This window comes from Adiantum capillus-veneris, chromosome 22 (genome assembly GCF_014529385.1).
Source record: "Adiantum capillus-veneris isolate H3 chromosome 22, ASM1452938v2, whole genome shotgun sequence".
Taxonomy (NCBI): Eukaryota; Viridiplantae; Streptophyta; class Polypodiopsida; order Polypodiales; family Pteridaceae; genus Adiantum; species Adiantum capillus-veneris.
In genome coordinates, this window is record NC_140952.1 from 26,128,867 (window position 1) to 26,156,186 (window position 27,320).

General features: G+C 47.7%; 1 protein-coding gene across 4 annotated transcripts in view; it reads right to left on the reverse strand.

Moving 5' to 3' along the window:
* The window catches only part of LOC147429061 (uncharacterized), a 304,137-nt gene that overhangs the window by 105,673 nt on the left and 171,144 nt on the right, over positions 1-27,320 (reverse strand). For all 4 annotated transcript variants that reach the window (XR_015185807.1, XM_086495273.1, XM_086495272.1 and 1 more), the window contains 6 exons: positions 20,449-20,552; positions 19,800-20,101; positions 19,289-19,494; positions 19,039-19,128; positions 1,916-2,058; positions 1,583-1,827 (listed from right to left, as the gene is read on the reverse strand). Coding sequence is in view for 3 of the 4 variants with exons in the window: in XM_086495273.1 (XP_086351399.1) it covers positions 1,583-1,827; positions 1,916-2,058; positions 19,039-19,128; positions 19,289-19,494; positions 19,800-20,101; positions 20,449-20,552 (1,090 nt within the window). In the remaining variant the exon portion in view is untranslated. The remainder of the gene's footprint in view (positions 1-1,582; positions 1,828-1,915; positions 2,059-19,038; positions 19,129-19,288; positions 19,495-19,799; positions 20,102-20,448; positions 20,553-27,320) is intronic.

The following is a 27,320-nucleotide window of genomic DNA, read 5'->3' on the forward strand; positions in this document are numbered from 1 at the left end:
ATATCCTGTAGCAGGGCTACAATGTCACTTCACAGGACAGACAGTTGGTTACAGTTGGTCTGGTTCACACTGGACGGACCCTCTGGGCTGGGGAGTGACACGTGGCAGGGTACCGACGGTGGTCTAGTGGACATCGTGGCCAGGTCACCACCACCACTCAGTTTGGAGATAGACTTAGCTGACTGGACATTTATGAGCCGTTGGTGGCTCTTTATGATTGTACATGTGAGTAGTAGCTGTTGGGTCAGGATCATGATCTTCTTTCGTGGTCGAGAGCATAGAGTCTATACACAGAGCACTTATTCACCATCCCTGCACATTTGAGCCTCGACACCCCATTGTACCTGAGAGTCCTGGGCTAGAGCTGAGTGTGCTGCCACGCCAAAGTCTGTATCAGTTCTTTGAGATAGTCGAGTCATTTGTTGTGGTCTACTGTTGCTGTCGTGTCTCTGTGAGCTCAGTTGTTGTCTATTGTTTCCTGTTTTCAGTCTGTTTTGAGTGAGATTTTCACGCACATTGCACTCAGGAGCACCCACTGTAGAGAGCACGACACAGTATCTGCGCTACAGGTGCTCTCAATTTCACGATCACGGTGGGACCTCGGCTGAAGTCTCACTCTCTGTGAGATGCAAATCTTGAAGCTAGTTGGGTTTATCTAGCTTCGCCTACTTTGCTGGGCACGGTGTAGTGGTCTGGTCCTCTCTCGCCCTGGTCCATTTGGTCTAGTCCTATCTCGCCCTGGTCCAATTGGTTTGGTCTCTCTAGCCTGGTCCAATCAGTCCTCGTCCTTGGTCCAGCCTAGTAGAGTCTAGACCTGTCTTCAACCAATACAAATTTTCTTGCCCAAAGCTCGGTTGGATTGGTGGTCACTGCATGACACATACAAGGCGGTCAGTCGAACGTCAAAGCGCACTACTGAGCCCTTTTAAGTACTACAACAGAAGACGACCCTTGGTACCTAGTAGAAGTCCATCAACCTCATCACCCATACCTCCACTAATTTGGGTCGTTTGAGGTTTTCATGCAAGAATTCTTGCACAATTGCAGCATGGCATTGATGGTAAAGGGGGTAAAGACGACACACTTGGATCAATAGTGGGCGCCTCAATTTTCCGATAGTTTTTTGCCAATGCAACAGCATAGATGTCCGAGCGGGCGTGTGTGACAAAGGAAACATTAATGAAAAGCTATACTCCACTGAAAAGGGCCATGACACTAGCATGCACTTGCGCACACAGTGTGCCTGCACATGTTTTGAAATCTTTGCAAGGTCGCCAATAAGGAAGAGCTCAGTCACACCAAGATAACCCAACTGATACTTGGAATAGAGGGAGTCCTAAGCATTAATTACATTCAAGAAATATCTCCTTGCTTGTAGGAAAACCAAATGAAATGAGGAAATTTCACCCAGATTCTCCTATATTCAAGATGGGGTTTCTGTCTCCTCTAGGTGTGCCACCCCATGTTGAAGCTTCCCCCCACTAATCCTACTCCCCAATGGTGCTTGTATCACGCGCAAACACACAGTACTGAATGTAGAGGAACCACCACAAACAAAAAGATACACACTTTTTGTCCTTACTTGTTTGCTACACCTGGCCGCATGGCATTCCACATCTGATTTATCCAGTTATCTGCTGTTGTGCAAGTAAACCATAGAAACATTGCCTCAAAAATGGTATCAAAGTTGTCACGAGGATACCCATCATAGAATTGATAGTACTCTCCCGCATAAAGTTGCATACCAATGACCGAAAATATGAAGATAATGAGAATATAAAAGAATGAAACAGCAGATAAGGCACCTAGTCCTTGAATACAATCTGCCTGCACCCCAAAAAGAAAAAGCAAATGCCATGGTTAATCAAACATGTCAAGTTACACTTCTTTGCATTATCACACCAGCTGCACTTACCACGATGGATGTATGTTTTTTTGCTTCTTTCTTGTTAACATAAAACCACCGCAGCATTCTAGCACCAGAAATATTAGGATATGCACGTGTCATAATGGATCCAGCGGATGCAGCAATAACAAAGGTGTCCCAAACATTCATCTCTGCAAAATATAAATGTAGTGTCAAAAATCCTCTTACAAAATAATAAAGGTTGTATTTCACCTTTCCTTTTTTTTTTGGACAATAAAACAACCATGTGCAAGTCTCAGAAATTATTACACAGAATGTCATATCCAGCACATAATCACAACTGAAATCACAAAAGTTCTGCTTCCTTACACGCGGAACTGCCCTATTTTTTGTGTGTTTGGCAGAGGCTTCGTTACAGGCCCATGATGGGTTCACACAAATAGTAAGCATCTAGCTCTCACTACAGCACGGAATATACATGTATTTGGCATTGAAGGTAGTGTAACTTGGTAACTTATCAATCTTTGTCTTTCTCTTATGATAAAATCTTGTGGAGATACAAAGGTAGGTCCATGTGAAGCTAGTATGACTGGGTAATTTATCAATCTTTGTCTTTCTCTTATGATCAAACCTTGTGGAGATGCAAAATTAGATTACCCAATGTTGCACCGTCTTCCATTCACAATAAAAACGCTTAGTAATAGCGCATATGGACCACACCACAGAGTTATCAAAGGGAAAGTATGACTAGGAAGGTGGTGGAAGGATTGAGCCCAGAATGTTTGCACACATAACCATATGCCCCCTCCCCCTTCTTTCCATCCCGAAAAAAAAGAGAAAAAGTTTGGGGCCAGTGTTCTCTTGGGGTGGAATTCCGCCACTCCCCATTTCGTGTTGTCTATCTCTTTCAATTCAGTTGTTATTGAAGTGCTAAAAGATGTTCTGTTCTGTGGCACGTGGTGCCTGCCTCCGTGACAATGGGATCAAAGCTTCAAGCGTGAGCTTTCCTGAAAGCATACTGGTCCTACCAAAGAGCAGACATAGCAAGATGGCGCTTCCATGAAATGCTATCAAAGAAATACTGAAAGGGGCACCAAGGTTTGGGGCTTTCGTGTTGTCTATCTCTTTCAGTTCAGTTGTTATTGCAGTGCTAAAAGCCTGTTCATTCTATTCTTTTCTGTTGGCACGTGGTGCCCGTCTCTGTGACAATCGTATCAAAGCTTCAGACGTGTGCTTTTTTGAAAGCATACCGGTCCTACCAAAGAGAAAACAGAGCAAGATGGCCCTTCCACGAAATATTATCAAAGAAATACCAAAAGGGACGCCAAGGTTTGGGTAGTGCTCTCTTGGGGTGGAATTCCGCCACTCCCCATTTCATGTTGTCTATCTCTTTTTGTTTAGTTGTTATTGAAGTGTTAAAAATCTGTTCAGTCTATTTTTTTCCGTTAGCCCGTCTTCGTGACAGTGGTATCAGAGGTTCAAGCGTGCGCTTTTCTGAAAGCACACTGGTCCTACCAAAGAGCAGACAGAGGAAGATGGCGCTTCCACGAAACATTATCAAAGAAATACCGTAAGGGGCGCCAAGGTTTGGGGCTAGTGCTCTCTTGGGGTGGAATTCTACCACTCCCCATTTCGTGTTGTCTATCTCTTTCAGTTCAGTTTTTATTGAAGTGCTAAAAGTCTGTTCAATCTGTTCTTTTCCGTTGGCACGTGGTGCTCGTCTTTGTGACAGTGGTATCAGAGCTTCAAGCATGTGCTTTTCTAAAAGCATAACGGTCCTACCAAAGAGAAGATGGAGCAAGATGGCGCTTCCACAGTTAATTGCATGACAAGAAGAAGAGGCCAGCCATTGAATCTTTCGCTAGCTGCCCCCCCCTCCCCGCCCCCTCGCTCCAGCCCCGCCCTGCGCTGCTCCCTCGCCCTCTCCCCTCCGCGCTGCCCCTCCCGCTGGTTGCCCCCCCGCCCGCCCGCCCTCAGCCCCCGCTGCCCGCTGCCCCCACCCGCTTCCCTCTCCCCCGCTCGCTGTGCTGCCTATCGTGCCCTCCCCCGCCTCTCTGCATTCACTGAAAACCCCCCCGCCCCACCCGCAGCTCATTTTGTTTTCTTTTTTGCCCGTCGGGATTTCTCCTGTCGATTGGCTCTGGCAGTGCTAGTTCTTTGACAGTGCCTGCCGGGGTACCTTTGCAAAAAGATTTGCTTTACCCTCTCTTTCTCCGCCACAGCAATAGACACAAATGGAGGCTCAAGCTCCGCCACAGAAGGACTCCACTGAAGCCTCTTCGCCCAACCCCACTGAGCCAACCATTCGACTTGCTCTATCATCGGCAGAGCAAGCGAGCCTAGCCGTAGAGGTAGAGTGCTTGCATGCGAGTTCTGTCATGTGCAAGATCCTCGGTACTAGACCCAACAGAGGAGAGCTGCGTGATCTTCTCCAAGCCCGCCTTCTCGCAGAGGTGGGCAAGATCTTGGAAGTTCAGATCCTCGGACGAGGCTACTACTAGATCGAGTTCGAGACCCCCGAGATGGCGTCCAAGTTCATTGCCATGAGTCCATTGACCATCCGAGCAGCTCGAGCCCACTTTCGATAGTGGAGACATGGTTTTGACCCTGCTTTGGATGTTTTGGTAGAGGAGGTAGACATCCCCATCTCCGTCTGCTTTCCTGGTTTACGGAGGGAGTACCTACCACTTTGGTCCAGGATAGGCTCAGCGATTGGGACTGTCCTGGAGACACCTCGCAAGGCAGTAGCTGCCAAGGCGGCCGGCATTCCCTCAGTTCGCTTTCTGGTCAGGGACACTCACACTCTCCCGAAGGTCATTCTTCTGCCTCGGGTGAGTGGGGGTTGGTTTCGACAAAGCGTGGAGTATTCGGGCCTTCCGAACCAGTGCTTCATTTGTCGACAGATGGGCCATCTTGCGAAGGCCTGTCCACGGAGGAGGTCTCGACCTACACCACACACTCAACCCCAGCCTGCAAGGGCTGGCCAGTAGCCACAGACAGAGACAGAGCACACATGCAAAGCCACCTTCCGAGCCTGGGGCTTCAGCGGAGGAGGGATGGCAGCAGGTTCGTGGTCAACGACGGCAGAGGCCACAGCGACAGCCTGGCACTCAAAGTGGTCCTGAGGCGCCTGCCGAGCAACAGCAGTGGGTTCCCATAGGGAACCGTTTCGGTCCACTTGAGCAGGATGAGGTCCCTGCCCCAGCCCCCTCCTTAGCTTCACCCTCGACAGCCCCTCCTTCCCAAGAGTTCCCCTCCTCATCATCATCCCCCCCCCCCCGCCTCATGCTCCCGCCGCCTCTCCTCCTCGCCCCTCTACCTCTGCCGCTCCCCCCCGCCCCTCTTTCCCTTGCTCCTACACCCCCCCGCTCCCACTCCAGTTCCACAGTCGACCCAGGGGGCAAGGCCATCTCCGGCTGCTAGGAGATCTCTTGGTAGCGCCTTTGCCACGAGTCGCTTGGCGAGAGAGGGACAGCCTTTCTTGCGACCCCCTCTACAGGTATAGGCGTCTCCCTTTGCAGCAGCCCCTCGTGGTCTGACGAGCTTCGACATTCGGCGCCGATGGGACTTCTTTGACTATGACTTTACTCGTTTTCGCGGCGACCCCTCAGCAGACCATGAGGCAGCTTGCTTCAGGGTTCATGTTCTGTTCCTTGCAGCTGGGGGATAGAGGCCCTGGACTCAGCGGTTGGCTTCTCTTTTCCCCTTTGCGGCAGGGACCAGACTGAGTGGACTCTCGACTCAGTGTTGGAGTGGTTGCATACACAGGTCCTAGAGTTCTCTCTCCCTCTCTCTCATCCACAGGTCGCGAACCCTAACTGCGCAGGCGTTCTCTCTCTTCCTCTTACGGCCTCTACACACTTTCGCCCACAGGTCGCGAACCCTAACTGCGCAGGCGTCTGGAGGTTTTCCTCACCAGCACGTAGCCATCTTGCTCGTCAATCCCAACAGGTGCCTTGCACGTTCTGCCCACCTGTGCGAGTTGTCTGTCTGCGCGCCCTGCACGTCTTCACCTGCAAGCTCTGAACGTGATCTGTCCTGCACACACTCTGCGTGATTTCCTCGCAGCGGTACCCCTCAGCGTGGTGGTTTTGCCTCTGCGCAGCCAGCTCCCCGCACGTACATACATCACCCCCCCCCCCCCCCCTCAGCCCGCAGATACATACACCCGGCAGAATTCAAAAAATTCTAGGAGGAATTTCCACAGTCTCTGCTTTTCCGGATTTTCCGAACTTTCGAATTTTCAAAAACCTGCATTTTTCAAAACTGCAGGGATTTTTACAAGGAATTTGGAAACTGCAGAATTCACAGAAATTGCACATTGACACGTACGGAAAGCAAATGTATGCATAATGCGGTGCGTATAGGTCGCTCTCTCCTCTCTCTTAGAAAGTGAATCAAATAACTGAAACAAATAAGGCAAGAAAGATGGCGGCGCACTACATGGTCACAAGCAAGAGGATGACAGCCATTGAAAGGGAGTTGAAAGAATGCAAAGCCCACATGGATGAGTGGAAGAAAGAGAAGAATTTAATTCTTGAATGGAAAAAGAGGGAGGAACAGGCGAGGGAACTAGAACGCAAGGAGTTCCGGGATGAAATTCAAGCTTTAAAAGGTAGCATCTCAGCCCTTAGGAAGGAACTCGACGAAACCAAAGAGGGAGGACGCCTTGAAGATGGAGAAATTCAGCCATCAATGATCGATGAGCTGAATAGTATACGAGCACAAGTCAAAGAAATAAAGGAGGAAGGAGAAAAGAAGACCTCATGGGTGGAGGTTCTCTCCAAAACGCAAAAGAAGATGGATGAGGTTGAAAAATGGATGGAAGTTGTCAAGAAGGGAAAGGGCAAGGAAATCCCGACTACACCTGACATCATCAACAAGACACTTGAAGAGGAACAACGAAGAAGGGTACGCGCTCTACACGTGAGAGTGACCGGCCTAAAAGATTCAGATAAGGTGGACCAAGAGGTGAAGAGCCTCATGTCCATGATGGGGGTGGAGAAGCCCTCGCACACACAAGCTTGGAGAGTGGGCAAGAAGAGTGAAGGTAATGGGGAGAGTTCAAAAGGACAGGCTCTCATTTTGCGCTTGCCCTCCATGGAAGAAAAGAAAGACTTTTTAAAGAAGACGCCAACCCTCAAGAAAACAAGTATCTTTTTAGGAGATGATCTTACGCTCACAGCTTGCACATATGAGAGAGGTCATGCCAGAGATTACAGCAGCAAGGGAGAAGGGAAAGTTAGCTTTCTACAGAAATGGACGAGTAGTGATTACAAAGGACCGCTCTACATGACGGTGCGAGGCCTATGGGACCACTCTCAGGATGGCGGTTTGGAACTGTAATGGTTCGTATAGACTTGATGTGGGGGCCTTTGAGGATAGTTTCAGAGACAGAGACATTGTTTTCTACTCAGACTCATCAGGCTCCAGGACAATTGATGCCGCACATATCAGGATACAGATGGGAGACAGCTTGCCGGACAAGCACCAAATCTGTGCATGGGACTAGAGGATCAGGAGGTGTAGCAGTTCTTTTCAGAGAGGAGCTCCAACCACTACTGCACATAGTTCGGAGAGATGATCAGGCGAGATACTTGTGGGTGAGGCTGAGAGCAGAGACTGGACGTTTCTTGTACATCGCCATATGCTATTTTCCTCCCAGCACTTCAGTATATGCTTCACCCAAAGGACAGTCTCCTTACTCTGTACTTGATGATGATATCTGGGAGTTCTCTAGAGATGGAGACATCATACTCCTGGGGGATTTCAATGCCCGTACATGCAGCTCACAGACGGTCTTCTATGACACCTCAGAGGCGATGCTTAGAGAGCTAGAGCCAGAGGAGATGGGACTTGAGAGATGCTCACACGACAGAGAGCATACAAAGTATGGGAGATACCTGAGGGAGATGACGACTACTCACAATTTAGCCATACTGAATGGCTTACCGACTTTCCCATTGTCTACAAGTTTTACTTGTTTTCCACACAGGCATGGGTCCAACACTGTAGACTATGTTCTGACACATCCGAGCTTTATCTCTCACATTCAGGATTTCACAGTGGGGCCCAAGCCTGTAGGGATAGCAGTAGATCATGCACTTTTGACATTATCAGTCTCCTTTGAGTACAGTACATCTCAGGCCTCACGGGGTGGTAGACATCCACGCTATACTTTTACACCAGAGACTGACTCAGTCTATGCAGAGGAGATACGTAGGCTTTTATGCACATCAGAGGCAGTATACACAGTGGAGGAGATCACATGCTGACAGTGACATTACATGGGGCAGCGACAAAGGCATACCTACACACTCAGCCTGGTCAGAGGCGTTGTTCTGGGCACATGCCTCAGAACAACTGGTATGATGAGGAGTGTCGACAGAGTAGAGCTCAGATACAGCACGAGCTTACATTGGGAGTGATCACCTATAGAAAGTCTCGTATTGCTACACGACGACTAGTGTGACGGAAGAAGCAAGCTTTCTTGGTCCAGATGGAGCAAGAGTTATATCAGCTCTTCCTTAGTAGAGATTCAGGAGAGGCTTGGCGTCTATTCCATGAGCAGTCTCCCCCACCAGTGATTACTTCTACAGAGATATGGGGGCAGTATGAAGCATCTTTATACACTGTACCTGGACAACCACCACTACCAGATCCACCACAGCCATGTCCGGCTATGAGCACCTTCTTTACCATTGAGATGGTAAAGGAAGCCATTGACAGGATGAAGACCAGACGGGCACAGGATCATGAGGGTTTGGTAGCAGAGCACATTATACATGCTGGGGATTTGTTCGCAAAGATGCTTGAACGGTTATTCAACCGTGTCATGTGTGAGGGCTTCCCTGAGTCTTGGAGATTATCTACTATTGTACCTATCTTCAAGACAGGAGACCCCGCAGTGCCGGGGAATTACCGTACTATCATGGTAGGACACACATTGGCACATTTATATGCATCCATCCTTGAGCATAGGCTGAGCAGTTGGGCAGAGATTATGGGCATTCGGGCACTTGGGCAAGCTGGTTTCAAGAGGGGTTTCTCCACACTAGATCATGTATTTACACTCAGAGCTATCATTGAGGAGGGTCGAGTACATGGTAGACGGATATACTGCAGCTTTGTGGATTTCCGCAAAGCTTTTGACACAGTACCGAGGGCCAGATTGATGCGCCGACTTATAGAATTGGGGGTACCCACAAAGCTGATATGGGGGATTATGGCATTGTACAGTTCAGTGATGGGCCATGTACGCACATCAGAGGGGATATCTGACATAGTTGACTCCACTATCGGAGTGAAACAGGGATGCCCACTGTCCTCTACTTTATTTGGTATGTATGTTGATGAGGTCTCTGATAATATTGACAGAGGAGGAGATAGAGGTGCCCAGCTTGCTGGGACATGGATCCCTCTTTTATTATATGCTGACGATATCGTGTTGATATCAGACTCACCAGTGGGTATGCAGAGACATTTGGACGCATTGCATAGTTTTGCAGAGGATAGTGGATTGTCTGTCAACCTTGGTAAAACCAAGGTCATGGTATTTAATACCACGCCATAGTGGGTTAGGAGATCAGCACCTACTTTCACATATGGGTAGGACAATATGGAGTACACTAATGCATACACATATCTTGGGGTGGTCTTTGGTGGACCGAGGTTCACACTGAAAGTGGCAGCAGACACTAGATTGACTCGTGCCTATGCAGCCCTAGGCGGTTTAGAGAGGATTTGTTCGCAGGTTCAGTTCCAGGAACCTCGAACAAAGCTCTGGCTCTTCGACACTTTGGTCGCTTCAATTATGCACTACGCCGTCTGTTGACAGTGCTGGATGGAGTAATATGGAGAGACCCTTGATATCTATGATTTCTAGGCTGATTAGAGCCAAGGCCTCAGTCCCACATGACATCATATGAGCAGAGCGGGCTGCCCCACCTATGGAGGTTGAGGCTCTCACCAGATCAGTATCATTTGTACACAGCTTATGGGACACCACCAGGGACAGGTATGCCAGGCTTGCTCTTGAGTCATCTAGACAGCTGGCATTACAGGGAGATACATCATGTTGGTATGCACAGATGAGCTTATGGTTTCAGAGGCACGGTTTTAGCATGGACAGGCTGCCTTCTTTCGAGTATTCTCTTGATGCACCATCCTTGGCTCTTACACAGATGGAGACTACTAGACTCATTCGGTAGGATCTTATCCAGCTTGATAGCAAGAGGACATGGATAGAGCTAGCATGGGAGTTGGGTACGAAGAGGGTTTTCTATAGAGAGCATCTTCTCCAACTCACGACAGACGGATTTGTCACATGGCCCAGTTACATGGACACACATCTATCTCATGGGTTACGATGTGCTATAGGCCAGATTCGCACATCTTCACACCAGCTTGGGATTGAGACAGGTAGATTCAGAGGCATACCAGCAGACAGTAGGATATGTCAGTTATGCCATGCAGAGCCAGAGACAGAGTTTCACTACATATGTCGCTGCACAGTCTACTATGAGATACGGGGACGCTTTCATTGTTTATTCAGAGATGGTTTTGACTCGCTAGATAGAGTCATGAGATATCAGGATCAAAGATGTCTCGGATTATTCCTACTTGAGATACAGAGACATAGAGACGCTCTATTGAGTGGGCAAAGACAGAGACAGTCCCAGAGACGCATCTCAGATTTCTTCAGTCCGAGTACCACAGAGGTAGAGGGGACACCACCATCATAGAGCTCGGTACCCACCCATACACACCAGCGGTACTCTCATTGATCGAGCTATAGAGTTAGGGAGATCGAGACGACCACGACTGATGAGGAGGGGAGCCACGCAGCACCGGCAGAGATTGCGGCAGAGGATCCACAGGATTCTAGCACGACACCCAGAGTGTCGATCAGGATAGGCTTCATGTTACTGTTATATTGTATCATGGTGACATTTTTCCCACTTTGTACCTTGATGGCATGATACCATTGATCAGCCTACTAGCCACCCATAGGAGTCGGTAGCACTGCTATCAGTTTCCTTGTTTGTACCCAGACTTGGTACTAGACTCATCATTGTAATTAGTTGGTCTCATAGGTCATTTTGGCCTTTTGTAGACGTTAATATATCATTTCATTTCATTTCTCCACATGGGAGACCTGGGAGTCACAGACATGCTTCAGACTTTGTGGCCATTGGCCAAGTTTGCGGTGACCCCTCCAGATACAGCAGGATGTAGACACATTGTGGTTCACTTCTTTGCTGATACGCAGTACTTGCCATGCTATGTACACGTTCATGAGGACTCCTGGATAGAGGAGGTTGCTTTACGTACGGCTCGATCTACTTGGGCTTGGGCCAGGCACTCGTTGCAGTCACGCCTATCTAGAGGCCGCTTGGATGCGGATTACTCCCCATCCAAGCTAGCCTCGAAGTTAGCACGATTAGCTGCTGCTGCAGCATCTATTCTCTCGCTCCCCATGAGGATCGTCTCATGGAACGTGCAGGGACTTGGTGGGCCCCAGTTTCAGCGTCAGAGGGGCCGACTGCGTCAGGAGCTTGAACGTTTCCTTGTGGGAGGAGAGATTCATATCCTTATGCTACAAGAGCATCCTCTGTGTGAGAGCCGCATTAGACGTTGTGGTCAGCTCTTGCGTGGACGATATGATACTTTTTGGTCAGCTTCTTTTGGACCTGGAGACATCCAAGGTGGGGTATGTATGACTATTGCGGATTCTTTGCAGCAGGTCATTGTGGGCAGAGGGATTACTGTGCCAGGCAAGGGTCAATAGATCACAAGGCAGGTTCTGGGTTGCCCTATGGGCTTCCTGAAGATATATTCGCCCAATGTGGCGAGTGCACGAGCAGAGTTTTGGTCGCAAATTGTTGAGTCTCTGCCGTAGGCAGAACAGTGGTGCATAGGGGGGGGGTGACTTCAACATGTTGGAGGATCCTTCTGACAAGATTGGTGGTAGCCATGCTACTGTGCACAAAGTTGAGCTGGCATCTTGGGAGAGGTTTTGTATGACTCTGAGGGTCTCGGATGTGTGGAAGCACTCTGGTTTTGTGAGGACACTAGACAGCCTGGCCTTCTCTCGTTTGGACCGCAGAGTGGAAGGAGTGAATCTATCGCGGATAGATCGCTTCTACACTAGTAACCATTTCAGTGACTTGGGTGGGACAGTTGGCATTCTGGCAGGGACTTCCTTCTCGGGCCCTGCACTAGTGATCCTCACAGTGACAGACAGACAGAGGAGGGGGAGCACGATGCTATGCATCCCTGAGAGGGTCTTGTTGGACTCTGCACTCAAAGAGCGAGTAGAGGCTCTCTAGACAGAGAGCTTGGACATGCAGGATTCTCCTGCTGACAGAGTGGCCTCATGACTAGCTCAAATTAGTCGTTTCTTTCTCCAAGAGTCTTTGGCTCGCCTGGCTGCAACGAGAGAGGAAGAGCAGCGTCTCAGAGGATGCAAAAGCATCATCCAAACAGTCCTTGGTTGGAGCAGCAGTTACAGCACGCTCTGCCGTAGGCAGAACAGTGGTGCATAGGGGGGGGTGACTTCAACATGTTGGAGGATCCTTCTGACAAGATTGGTGGTAGCCATGCTACTGTGCACAAAGTTGAGCTGGCAGCTTGGGAGAGGTTTTGTATGACTCTGAGGGTCTCGGATGTGTGGAAGCACTCTGGTTTTGTGAGGCCACTAGACAGCCTGGCCTTCTCTTGTTTGGACCGCAGAGTGGAAGGAGTGAATCTATCGCGGATAGATCGCTTCTACACTAGTAACCATTTCAGTGACTTGGGTGGGACAGTTGGCATCCTGGCAGGGACTTCTTTCTCAGACCCTGCACCAGTGATCCTCACAATGGCAGACAGACAGAGGAGGGGGAGCACGATGCTATGCATCCCTGAGAGGGTCTTGTTGGACTCTGCACTCAGAGAGCGAGTAGAGGCTCTCTAGACAGAGAGCTTGGACATGCAGGATTCTCCTGTTGACAGAGTGGCCTCATGACTAGCTCAAATTAGTCGTTTCTTTCTCCAAGAGTCTTTGGCTCGCCTGGCTGCAGCGAGAGAGGAAGAGCAGCGTCTCAGAGGATGCAAAAGCATCATCCAAACAGTCCTTGGTTGGAGCAGCAGTTACAGCACGCTCGCCAGGAGCTTGCTTTCCATCAACAGGCATCTCAATGGACACAGGTGGGTGACATAGTGACTGGTGCTTTCTTCGAGGCAATGGGACCTCGACATGCGCATGCCAAGGTCAGTCAGTTGAGGAGACCCGACGGGTCAGTTGCTTATGAGCCAGAGGACATGTGTGCAGTTGCTATTGACTTTACCGTGAGTTACTGTCAGTAGAGCCTCAGTCAGAGCGTCAGGATGCATGCAGGGAGAAGGCGTGGGCATAGATGCCTTGCCTTGTGACTGAGGAGATGCTTCAGAGGCTTGAGCTGCCACTTCAGCTTGTGGAGTTGCACACGGCTCTTAGTGCACTCCTTCGTGGTAGCTGTTCAGGTGAGGATGGCTTGACTCCCAGTTTTTTCTTGGAGTATTGGGACATGCTTGGCCCAAATCTTTGTAGTGCTTTCCAGTACATCTTGCACACAGGAGAGAAGCCTAACAGCTTGAGTGAGGGTCTGATCTACCTCATTCCCAAGGAGGGTGGCTGGTTACAGTTTTCAGGCCTGTTAGAGGAGCTACAGGGCTTTCAGCTACTACAGGGCATGAGAGGGGTACAAAGCATGTGCCAGGACATCTCAGAGGCAGTACCAGCTGAGTGGCTCACGCCTCTCGAGTCAGCAGCGCCCAGATGGATGGGAGCCTTCACGCGACTAGAGGTTCTCATCTCTATTCGGGCTTGCTGAGAGACTATTCCTTCCCTGTTTTTCGAGCTACAAGGTGAGGGATGCTTACAGCGAGTTGCAGTAGAGACCCCGCAGGTGGCAGAGTGCTATTTTCAGAGGATCCAAGTGGTGGGCATCAGTAGGAGGACTTGTGTCATCGATCCTGACCCAGCTGCTCTTGAGACTGGACATTGGAGACTGTGGGCTTGGGAGTGCTGTCCACTGGTACGGGTACAGTGGGATCCTGGAGAGTGGCTTTGGAGGGACCCCGTCTCTTCTGCAGACCACACAGGTGTCCCTTTCTTTCAGTACATTGTTCGACTGGGACGTCACATACTGGCAGCACACAGAGAGGCTCGCCCTGCTGCAGCACCTCATTGGCAGGAGGAGGGTCTCACAGCTCAGTTCTTGGCAGCTTTTTTGGAGAGGTTGTGGGACTCCAGACTGCCAAGGCGAGTCACTTTGTTTTTGTGGCTGGTCGCAAACAGAGCTACAGCAGTTGGGAGATGGCTTGTGCATAGTGGTCTCTCGTCCGCATGCACAGCTTGTGACCATCTTGTGGAGTCAGCGTCACTATCTTCGGGACTGTCCCTTGGCACAGCAGGTGTGGCTGTGTGTTCTTCGGCTGATGCCCGCTCTTTCCACGGCTCGGCAGTACACTTGAGGGGCAGCTGCTTGGTCCACTCTCACGGGCCCGGCACTTCAGTTTGAGCTATCATCCACCAGCACGATGATAGTAATGCAGGGGGGCGACCTACACTCCAGCCTGCCCCACAGAGCTTACCCCATAGGAGTGGTGCAGTGAGAGAGAGGTGTGTTGGGAGCTCATCAGTGGCCTGACACTCTGGTTTATTTGGCGGGCCCATTGCTTCTGCATCTTCGAGGCTCGCCCTATACCACCAGTAGAGACTGTTCGGGACCTTTGGCTTGAGCTGGTCCATACTCTCAGAGGACAGTTCGAGAGACTCCAGGGCAGTTCCGACCGCATGAGGGAGCGCAGAGAGGCTTTCCTTCGACTTTGGCGTCCTGGGCCATTTTTCACCATGGTCCAGGGTGTGCTCAGATGGCACTACCGTCCACCTGTGTGGCTCTTCCCTCCTCCCATCCCTTGATCTAGCCTCATTGTACATAGTTTGTTTTTTCATTGGGAGAGTCTCCCCAGCATGATTGTTGTAGTCCTCTCTTGTAGAGGAGGTTGTAGCCCCTTGGGCAGTTTCATTAACTAATAGAAGGATCTTTTTCTCGGAAAAAAAAAGGATGGCGCTTCCACGAAATATTATAAAAAAGGAGGTTTGGGGCCAATGCTCTCTTGGGGTGGAATGCCGCCACTCCCCATTTCGTGTTGTCCATCTCTTTTAGTTCAATTGTTATCGAAGTGCTAAAAGCCTATTTAGTCTGTTCTTTTCTGTCGGCATGTGGTGCCCACCTCCCTGACAGTGGTATCAGAGCTTCAAACGTGTGCTTTTCTGAAAGCATAACGGTCCTACCAAAGAGCAGACATAGCAAGATGGTGTTTCCACGAAATAGAAACACCATAAGGGGCGCAAAGGTTTGGGGCCAGTGCTCTCTTGGGGTGGGCTTCCGCCACTCCCCACTTCGTGTTGTCTATCTCTTTCAGTTCAGTTGTTATTGAAGTGCTAACACGTGCGTTGGCACGTGGTGCACGTTTCCTTGACAATGGTATCAAAGCGTCAGGCGTGTGCTTTTCTGAAAGCATACTAATCCTACCAAAGAGCAGACAAAGCAAGATGGCGCTTCCACAAAATATTATCAAAGAATCTTCGTGCGTCTCGACCCTGTACTTATTAGCCACTCCACCCTTACTTCATCGCGCATCGGGCGCGCTCCCGTCTTCATCGCTCTGTCTTACATTAGTTCGAGCTGCTGTTTTTCTCAGATGCAGTGCCATGTACTCGTGGATGTCTATAGCTACCAAGCGGCACACTCCAAGAACCTCCAAGAAAATTTTTGTCTGAAGTTATACGATTTCTGGCAGCTTCTAGTAGAGTGGGGTATCCTGAAATGCTTGCCATGAAAACCCTTGCAGATTACGACTTGAAATTTCTCGACATCTCTCATCAGGTGTCTCTTCCCGAGCTAAAAACCTTGCCACGTCTTGCGGCTACCATCACCGCCACAAGACCATTGTTTGTCGAGACTTGTTTCGACTATTCAAGAGCTTATGGACCATGTTGCGGTCAGCTACAACCTTATGGCAAGAGCCTAACCCTAATTTTTGGTGCAGCTTTCAGGATGGAAAGTCAACCAACTTTTCGAGCTCGACTGATGTCGAGATTGCTTTTTAAGTTTGAGTTATGTTTAAGAACTTGTTTGGTGATCCAGTTTGGAATTTGTTTGAGATGGATGGTTTCTAATTTTAACCAGTCTTGGTGTCGATTTGAATTGTTTGTTACGATGATTAGTGATTTTACTCCCGGGTGGAGTAGTGAGAAATGATGTTTGAGAATGCTTGCGCTTACTCATGCCCGGACCTTTGTGGTTATTTGTGGGGGGAGTATTGAATGTTTGAAAAGTGTTGTTTTTACTCATGGACCAGACCCTTGTGGTTATTTACGGGGGGAATATTAAGAAGTCTGAGCAGTGGTTATTCTCAGCACCTCGAAACGATGCAGGTTGCGGTCTGGGGGGCGTTTGGTTGTAAAAGGCCTCTATATCTCATGGCCCGGACCTTTTCAAGTTATTTGCGGGAGGAGTGATGAGGGAGTCGTTGAACAACTCATGGCCCGAACCAAGATGGTTATTTGCGGGGGAGTGTTCATCGGTGACTTTATGTTTCTATGTCTTGTAACATGCATATGTGAGCATTTGTGTTGCATGGTGATGTGCCAACCATTGAATATTCCTTATTGGATAAGATACTTTTGGGAAACCAATGACCCAGGATATCAAGAGTTTCGATCTAGAATGAGACTCCTTATTGGATGAGATACTTTTGGGAAACCAACAACCCAAGATATCAAGGGCTCCAATCTGGAATGAGACTCTTTATTGGATGAGAATCTTTTGGGAATCCAACGACCCAGGAAATCAAGAGCTCCGATTTGGAATGAGAAAACTGATTGTCCCTTGGATTGTCCTTCAAAATAGCCCTTGGAAATTTTTGAGCTAACTTGAGTTGTTTTACAGATATGCTGTAATCGTGGGCGATTACTTTCTTTCAAGAAGGGGGATGTCACAAACTGCTGACGTAGCAAGTCACTGAAGAACGGAGCCAACCTTCAGATCTCGGCCGAGGGGCCTAAACCGTAAGGGAAGAAGCAAAAGCAGCAAAAGAAGTTTTACCAACTTGCTAAGTTTTGCCAAGTGGCCTATTTTTAAAGAAGAGTTCCACCAACTTATGGGACCCCGTCCGATGGGGCCCAAGTGACCAAAAGGCATTAAAAATTAAAGCGGGGCACACACACACACACAAAGCATAGAAGATGATGATGTGGCAGCTGTATGGACGGCCCACAAAACACACTGACATGCTGACGTGGCACTTGTACAGATGTGCTTCCAATCCCTTGCGTAAAGAAATCAAAGGGTCAGATGTACTTTCCAAGAGAACTGAAGCTGACTCTACTCGAGGAAGATCCTTGAACAACCTCCTTTCCCTTCTATCCTGATAATTGCAGCCACAAACTCTTCCAATGTGGCGTCAGTTTGGAGAGACTCCGTTACCTTCTGTTGGAAAACCTTGGAAAGAGCCTTCTCCACACTCTTCAGTCTCTTGGTTGCTGGGAAAGAAGCTTGGCAACTAGAGCTTTGTTCTTGTCACGAGTTTTGCAAAAGTCTCATCAGGTTGGAGCACCAAGTTTCCCAACTCATCGAAAACCTTCTCTTGAAAGTTGCCTAGTCTGAAAGCTTCAGAGTACTGTTGCCTTAGTGTTGCTCAATCTACAAAGCATAGTCACAGGGGACGCCCATTTTTGGGCTTCCCGTCCCCCCTTTTTTACACTAAAAATCCATTTGAGCCCCATCCTGCGTCCCCCGTCCCCACTCCTCGGGATGCGTCCCTTGTGAGTATGCTGCAAATTAGTTCTCAGAGAACTGATTGTACCATTTGTCTGCTAGGCTATCAAAGGTTGACCGAAAGAGCACTAGGTAGGCATCGTCTTTGTTGAGGTCACAACCTATGCAGAGAGATACAAACCTCGTCACATGGTCGTATGCGTCCTTTGTGGAGAGTCCCTTGAAACTCGCGAACTTTATGTTGACCTTGGCTAGAATGCTTGTCAGCTCCTCCATTGTGGCCTGCGTAGGAGCCGGTTGTAACATAGGTGGTGGAAAGTGTGCTCGAGGAGGTGATGAGGGTGGTAAGGCTGGTTGAGGCAAATGCCTGAGTAGGTAGCAGAAGCGGGGATGGAGGACTTCTACTAGGAAAGAAGGGCTTACGCTTTCTGTGGTAGTACTGCAGAGAACTCCTTGGGGGACTAGGTTGGTGTATAGACTACCTTGTACTTGTCATGCAACAATAGATCCACCCAACCTATGGGCAAGAAGACCCTGAACTTGCTAGACAGACTAGATGCACTAGACCAGACTAGACGAAGCTAGACTAGACTAGACTACGCTAGGCTAGACGAAGGCAAGAGTGGACTAGACTGGACTAAACCAGACCAGAGTAGACCAAGGCAAGAGATGACTAGACCAGACCAGACTAGACCAAGGCGAGAGACTAGACCAGCTAGCTGCTCGATTGTGTAAACTTAGCAACGAAGTGAGACTTCAAATGAGGTCCCACTGTGCGTGCTACAGCAGAGGCTACTAAACATTTGAATTCATTTCATTTCATTTTCTCCATGTGGACCACTGAGACCTGTACTTTGGGGGAATTGTAGCTGGGAGGAATGCCACCCTTCAAACCCATATTTGCAGAAGAGCCCTGGTACATGATCACAGTTCCTGTTTGTAATATTCATAATGATTCATTCTTTGAAATTGAGCAGTCTTCGACGACAGAAATCAGAACAAGCTTTGAGTTATAATAGCCAATGTGTTGAGAGATGAGATGGAGCTTGTTAAACGTAGCCAAAACATCAGATCCCAAGAATCATGGATAGAAACCAAATTTTGTTACTGCGGTCTCATAAAGGCCATGTCTTTTATAATACACCTTGAGATGTCTTTAAAGAGTGCTTCCTAGATTTTCCTTCAAACAGATCCATCATGAAAAAAATTCTTGCTCACTTCACAATGGCCGTGTATTACTATCATTTCTAAGACATAGCATTGTAAGAGCAGTAACATGCCATGTTTTGCTACAGGTCTTGCAGATGATAATTAACATGCATTTTAGGTTTATGAAAAACAGGTAAAGACTAATTTTCTTACGGTCATCCATGAAATCCACCAAGCCAAGTGCAAGGAATCTTAACACCATCTCTGCTGTAAACACAATGATAAAGACTGCCTCAAGAGCATCTGAAGTTTTCGTTAAGCGCAATAATTGTCATGTCCTGGTCATGCTTTGCAGCAGTTACAAACATGGATTGCAAACATCCTGATGTATTAACAAAACATGCTTTTGTTAGGTATGCTACACTGCCAAGGCTTTTTTTTTTTGAGATTGAACGAAGGATACAAAGGCTGTAGAGAAGCTTGTTAGACATTCCTTCATGGTGAAGGCAAAGAAGGAGAAGGTTGGCAGTAATTGCAAAGCGCTCCGAATAGGTAAAAAATTTGCTTTTGACAATGTCTCGGCACTTGCTGGCCACTGTTTGCCGTGCAGCCTTAGCTCCCCTAGACATGCTTCGAGACATACTTCGTGACATGGAGCGTGAGAATTTCCTGAGTAAGAATTTACAAGGTCTAAAAAGTATTCCATATAGGAGCAAAGTTTGTGTTTAAGAGATAACAAAGATGTACTATCCCAATAGTAAGGATCCAAATAAGCATTAGAGGAGGAACACCATGATATACTAAAAATGCCAACCAAATGGGTTCAAATGTGCTATACATACGGCAGATAGATAGAGTTCAATGAATCTCACAAAACATCAAGGAAAACTGTAGTAAGGATGCATCTTTGTTAAGTGTTCCTATGAAACAGTTTCATAGATTCTCTCCGTTAGCCATGCCAATGATTTCCACACCTTGATAGCGTGGTACGGCCCTCTGGATCCCAGTCGAAATTCACATCTGCAAGTGTGTCCATTCTTGAAACAAAACTGCTACCAAATGACTGTGTGCTTGACATGACTCTCTTCATCCTTGAACTTGTCTTTGACACTGCTTTGGTTAACTTGGCTTTCATCTGTTCTGACCTTTTGCGAAACCTCTCAGCACAGCTCATTTTGTTCTTTTCCTCAAGTATAACATCTTTCAGGATGCTTGCCAGCACTGTAGCATTGTAAAAGCTAAACTTTTTGGCACTTCGATTTTTCTTCAGTAGAGCCTAAAAAAATCACAGCATTGGACACCTATGCACTGTCATAAACTCAACTTGCTGCCAAAAGACCTGGTTAACGTGATACTTGTTATGAATGGCGTGCATTTTCTGGCATGAATTCTACCTACCATGACTGCATTCTTATAGTAATGCTACTGTTGCATTCTTAAAAGTTTACAATAGAATCACATTCTTTACCAGAACAGGCAAATTTTTGGTGAATCATGATCTAAAACATGCATAGTGTCAACTAATTACCTTCAAAATTTCTACTTCCAAGCAATGCATGTGCAGAAAGGTATAGATGCCATATGCTAATTAAAAGTCTTGCAATCATAAGGACAGAATAGCACCTGGTGTTCATGGCGAACTCTTAGAAAGACTCCGCTGATTGCAGCAACCACAATATTAACGAGGAAATATGACACAATGACAACCAATGTGATGAAGTAGGCCACTGGAAAAGAGTGAAACAATCTTAAATTAGCATAATTGTTGAGTTTTTAATTGAGCACAAAGAACCAGACTCACAACATCATAATGCACCAAAAGACTAATCAAAAGCTCCCCATAGGGGGAGTGGGTAACCGTCTGGGGGAGGATGTGAGTGTACCCACAGGGTACTAGAGAGAAATCTCGTTTAATAATGGAGAAGAGAAAGACATTTGTATCAGAATTAGCCTCATCATCGATCACCCCACTGCCCAACATCAAGCAGTGTCAGAAAGGGTCATCTAGTTCAAAGCATTTTGTCACCGTAAGTCATTTCTATAACTAAAGAAGAGGAAAGGGTGAAAAAGATTAAAAATGAAGTCAGAATCAGCGGGATTCCCTTTGATTGGAGAGGGAAGACCTTGCGGATGAGTTGAACAATAATTACATTCTAGAGACAAATATCCTCAAGGCACATCTAAGCAAGGTGGTTCCTTTCATGGACTTAGGAGAGCCCGTTGGAATTTTAGCCAAAAACACATTCTAGAGACAAATGTCCTCAAAGCACATCTAAGCAAAGTGATTCCTTTCATGGACTTAGGAGAGCGTGTTGGTATTTTCGCCAAAAACACACAGGAAAAGGTCATATACATGAAAAAGTTTGACGAGGTAGCAGTTATGAAGTAGGCAAAGTCTCTCAAGGGGACCAAGGTATGGATAGCTGACGAGTTGACACCATTGCAACTCAAGAATAGCCTAACAAAATTAGCTAGAATGAAAAAGAGGCAAGGAAGCAAGGCAAGTGGGTAGTATACAGAGGAGGAAAGCCATCCTTGAAGAGTTTGGGACCCCACATCCCCTATTTAGCTATAGCTATCTTCATCATCATTTTGTTATGAAAGCCATTGTAATCATACCTCTTAGGATTCCTAAGAGGTTTCCAGAAGCATTTTTATTTTTCTTTTGTTTTTATGCCTCTAAGGCATTGATGCCCAGAAAGATGTATCTGATTTGTCCTATAGGTCAAGTTGGCCTCTAAAGGATGTTAATAGAACCTCTAAGTGGCATTCCTACGCAGCTTTTGGGAGATCCCACGAGATCGTTATGCTTGGATGGCCCTAAAGTCCTCCCGGCACTTGACATCACAAGGAGATTATTCATGCTGGTATGCAGCGATGGCACCATGGTTTGAGCTTCATGTGCATGAGTTTGTATCATTGGATTATTGTACTGGCTAGAGAGTCTCTAGTCAATGCCCCCCCCCTGCCCCCCCCCCCCCCCCCCCCAGCTTGTCACTACAGCTTTCAGTCTAGTTTTTCTTTCATAGTTTTTTCATCTTTTCATTTCTACAGACAGTGTATCAGATACACCATTTTGTAACCGTGATGGTCTCATAGGTCATTTTGGCCTTTTGTAGACGTATATATATCATTTCATTTCATTTTCATTTCTATGGACAGGCTCCCCTCCCTTTCAATATTCTATAGATGCACCCTCTCTCTCTCTCTCTCTCTCATGTCATCCCCAACCTCACCTATGGCAACAAGCAAACTCAAATATATGCTTCACTCCAAACGAATTTCCATCATTGAATTGGAAATGAAAGCATGGAGAAAAGAGATGGAAGATTGGAGGAACGCGAAGACCGTTTTCCTCCGAGAAAATGAAGAAAAGGAGAAGAGGTGGAAGGACGAGAAGGATCATCTTCTCAACAAGATCGCCACGTTGGAGAATAGCATTTTGGACCTCCACAAAGAAGTGTTGGAAACACGGTCAAAAAATGGGCTTGAAGAGGGGGAATTTCAGCCCTCTTTGAGGGAAGAAATTGACAACATCAATGAGGAGAAGAAGTCATGGGCCGCGGTCATATCCGAAACGCAAAAGAAAGTAGAGGAGGCCGAAAAATGGATTGAGGTTGCCAAGAAAGGGAAAGGTAAGGAAGCTCCTTGTACACCCACTCTTATCAACATGACCCTCGAAGAAGAACAAAGAAGGAGGGTGCGGGCTCTACATGTGAGGGTAGCCGGCCTCAAGGACATAAACAATGTGGAAAAAGAGGTCACAAGCCTCACATCAATGATGGGGGTGGAGAAGCCTTCACACACAAAGGCATGGAGAGTGGGCAAGAAGAGTGAGGGCCCCGGAGAATCTTCAAAGGAAAGAGCTCTCATACTACGCTTCCCTTCATTGGAAGAGAAGAAGGAATTCTTGAGGAAGAGACCTACTCTCAAGAAGACAGGTATTTTCTTAGGCGATGACCTCACTCTCTCACAACTTGCGCATATGAGAGAAGTAATGCCCGAGATTCACAGAGATGGTCGGGTGGTGATTGTAGAGCGGCGCTCTACATGACGGTGCGAGACCTATGGGACCACATTGAGGATGGCGACTTGGAATTGTAATGGGTCTATGAGGTTGGATGTTGGTGCCTTTGAGGACAGTTTCAGAGACAAGGACATTGTTTTCTTTTCAGAGACTCACCAGGCCCCTGGCCAACTATTGCCACATGTGGTGGGATACAAATGGGAGACAGCCCACAGAACAGTCACGAGATCTGAGCATGGGAGTAGAGGTTCAGGAGGAGTAGCGGTGTTGTTTAGGGAGGAGCTACAGCCACTACTACATATTGTACGGAGAGATGATCAGGCTAGATACATGTGGGTGAGGCTGAGAGCTGACACAGGTCGATTTCTATATATTGCTATATGTTACTTCCCCCCCAGTACGTCAGTATATGCTGTATCCAGAGGGCAGTCGCCTTTCTCAATTCTAGATGATGATATATGGGAGTTTTCTAGGGATGGTGATATCATCCTCCTAGGAGACTTCAATGCTCGAACGGGCAACTGTCAGACAGTCTTCTACGACACTTCAGATGAGATGCTTAGAGAGTTGGATGTGGGTGAGCTGGGGTTTGACAGATGCTCACATGACAGAGAGCAGACTGAGTATGGGAGATACCTCACGGAGATGACGACTACACATGGGCTAGCCATACTTAATGGCTTACAGCGGTTTCCTGGAGCAGCAGGCTTCACATGCTTTCCACACAGACATGGGGCCAGTACAGTGGACTATGTTATGACACAGCCGAGCTTTATTCCTTGTATTCAGGATTTCACAGTGGGAGCCAGACCAGTGGGCGTAGCAGTGGATCATGCTCTCTTGACACTGTCCGTATCTTTTCAGTTTAGTACAGCCCAAAAATCAGGAGGCAGGTCACACACCCGTTATACATTTACACCAGAGACTGACTCAGTTTATACAGAGGCGATCTGGGATCGTCTATGCACAGTTGCTCCAGGCCTCTCAGTAGAGGAGTGCACTACTTTACTGACTGAGACACTACATGATGCAGCATCAGAGGCATACCCACACACTCAACCGGATCGGAGGCGACATTTTGGGAGCATGCCCCAGAATAGTTGGTATGATGAGGAGTGCAGAGAGATGAGAGCCCAGCTTCAGAGGGATCTTCATTTAGGAGTCATCACCTACAGACAGTCGCGGATTTCTTTCCGGCGCCTTGTGCGAAAGAAGAAACGAGCTTACCTGGCCCAGATGGAGCGAGACTTGTATCAGTTGTTCTTGAGTAGAGACTCAGGCGAGGCATGGCGACTCTTCCATGAGCACTCCCCTCCCCCAGTGATTACTTCTCCTGATGTGTGGGGCCAGTATGCGACATCGTTATATACGGTTCCTGGGCAGGATCCCCTTCCAGATCCTACAGAGCCATGTCCACCTACGAGCACCTTCTTTACCACTGAGATGGTAAAGAGAGCCATTGACAGGATGAGGACCAGGAGGGCTTACGATCATGACGGTCTAGTAGCGGAGCACTTTATACATGCTAGGGATATGCTGATGGAGGTTCTTGCAGTGTTGTTCAATCGTGCCATGTGTGAGGGATTACCTGAGACTTGGAGGTTGTCTACTATTGTGCCTATATTCAAGGCAGGTGATCCTACAGAGCCTGGAAATTACCGCACTATTATGGTTGGACACACACTGGCACGATTGTATGCATCCATTATTGAGCAGCAGTTGAGTAACTGGGCAGAGGGTGAGGGTGTACGGGCAAAGGGATAGGCAGGTTTCAGGAGGGGTTTCTCCACTCTTGACCATATTCTGACACTCAGAGCTATCATTGAGGAGGGCAGGTCACATGGGAGACGGATTTATTGTAGCTTTGTGGATTTCCGCAAAGCATTTGACATGGTACCGAGAGCTCGACTGATGCGCAGACTGCAGGAGATGGGGGTGCCCACAGTGTTGATTTGGGGGATTATGGCTTTATACAGATCAGTGATGGGACATGTACGCACCCCAGAGGGGATATCTGACTTAGTTCACTCCACTATCGGGGTGAAACAGGGTTGCCCATTGTCTCCTACTCTATTTGGTATGTATGTTGATGAGGTGTCTGATTACATTGACAGAGAGGGTGATAGAGGTGCCCAGCTGGCAGGGACGTGGATCCCATTGTTGTTATATGCTGATGATATTGTCTTGATCTCTGACTCACCAGAGGGTATGCAGCGACAGTTGGATGCATTACACAGTTTTGCAGAGGATAGTGGATTGTCTGTAAACCTTGGTAAAACCAAGGTCATGGTGTTTAACACCACACCGCAGTGGATCAGGAGATAGGCACCGACCTTCACGTATGGTCAAGAGATTGTGGAGTATACAGATGCATACACTTACCTTGGGATAGTCTTCACTGGGCCGAGGTTTTCTTTGGGGAGAGCAGCAGAGACTAGACTGACCAGAGCTTATGCGGCCTTGGGAGGCTTGGAGAGGATGTGTTCGCAGGTTCAGTTCCAGGAACCTCGGACAAAGTTATGGCTCTTTGATACTTTAGTAGCCTCAGCTATGATGTATGGGGTACAGGTATGGGGACCTTCTGTAGGCCAGGATGGTTGGAGACGTATGGAGAGGCCCTTGGTATCTATGATCTCCCGATTGATTAGAGCCAAGGCCTCCGTACCTCACGCGATCATTCGAGCAGAGCTAGCTGCCCCCCCCATGGAGATTGAGGCGCTTACCAGATCAGTGTCCTTTGTGCACAGCCTATGGGATACTACTAGAGACAGATATGCTAGACTGGCCCTTGAGTCTTCCAGACAGTTAGCTCTACAGGGGGACACTTCATGCTGGTATGCACAGATGACTTCATGGTTTCAGACGCATGGCTTCACCATGGACAGGTTGCCCCCTTTCCAGTATTCTCTTCAGGCACCCTCGCTGTCTCTTACACGGGTGGAGATCACTAGACTCATTCGTCAGGACCTGATCCAGCTCGACACCAAGAGGACATGGATAGAGCCGCCTCAGGAGTTGAGCACGAAGATGGCTTTCTATAGAGAGCATCTTCTCCACCTCACAGGAGATGGGTTTGTGATTCGACCCAGCTACATGGACACACATATGTCTCATGGTTTGCGTTGTGCCATTGGTCAGATACGCACATCCTCACATCAGCTCGAGATTGAGACTGGTAGATTCAGAGGGATACCAGCAGACAGCAGGATATGCCGATTATGCCAGAGAGAGCCAGAGACAGAGTTGCACTACATATGTCATTGCACAGTGTTCTATGAGATACGGGGGCGTTTCCACTGCTTATTCAGAGAGGGTTTTGGTCCTCTATCTAGGGTCATGAGTTATGAGGATCAGAGATGTCTTGGACTATATCTACTTGAGTTACACAGGTATAGAGACACTTTACTGGGGAGAGCTAGAGAGAGGCAGTCCCAGAGACACATTACAGATTTCTTTTCACTAGATATGGGACAGCCAGAGGAGCAGCCACCACTGCAGAGCTCGTAGGAGCTACACAGCATCGACGGAGACTACAACAGAAGATTCGAGCCATACTCTCTCGACATCCAGAGTGCAGATGAGGATGGATCCTCACCATTTCTTCCATCTTTGTTTCACACACTGTTACATCCAGTTTACCGGGTACCTATTGTATCAGCTGCTACACCCACGTAGTTTTAGATTGTAGTAGTAGTAGTAGTATTTTGTTCCACTTCTAGTTCTTTTCTAGTTCTTTTGTACCCAGACATGGTATTAGATTCACTATTTTGTAACTGATTGGTCTCATAGGTCATTTTGGCCTTTTGAAGACGTTAATATAACATTTCATTTCATTTCATTTCTCTCTCTCTCTCTCTCTCTCTCTATGGTCACTAGACTTATACGACAATATCTTTTTCAGTTGGATACACAGAGGACATGGATATAGCCTATACAAGAGTTGGCACAAAGATGACATGTAAAGAGCATCTTCTCCAGTTCGCAGAGGACGGGGTCTAATCTAGGCCTGCCTACATGGACACTCACTTGTCCCACGGGTTACGATGTGCTATTGGATAGATTAAGACATCATCACATCAATTGGAGATTGAAACTGGCCGATATCGAGGCATTTTAGTTGAGGCAAGATTGTACCGATTGTGTAAGAGAGAGCTACAGACATAGCTTCACTATATATGCCATTGTACGACATACTATGAGATACGAGGCCGCTTGATGTCCGTACCTGACCAATGGCACACCATAACCCATGAGATAATGTGTATCCATATAGTTGGGACGAATCACAAACCCATCCCCTGTGAGTTAAAGCAAATGCTCTCTATAGAAATCCATCTTCATACCCAACACCTATGTCGGCTCTATCCATGTCCTCTTGGTGTCCAACTCGGTCAGGTCTTGGCAAATGAGTCTAGTAATCTCCACCCATGTAAGAGACAATGATGGTGCATCAAGGGAGTACTCGAAG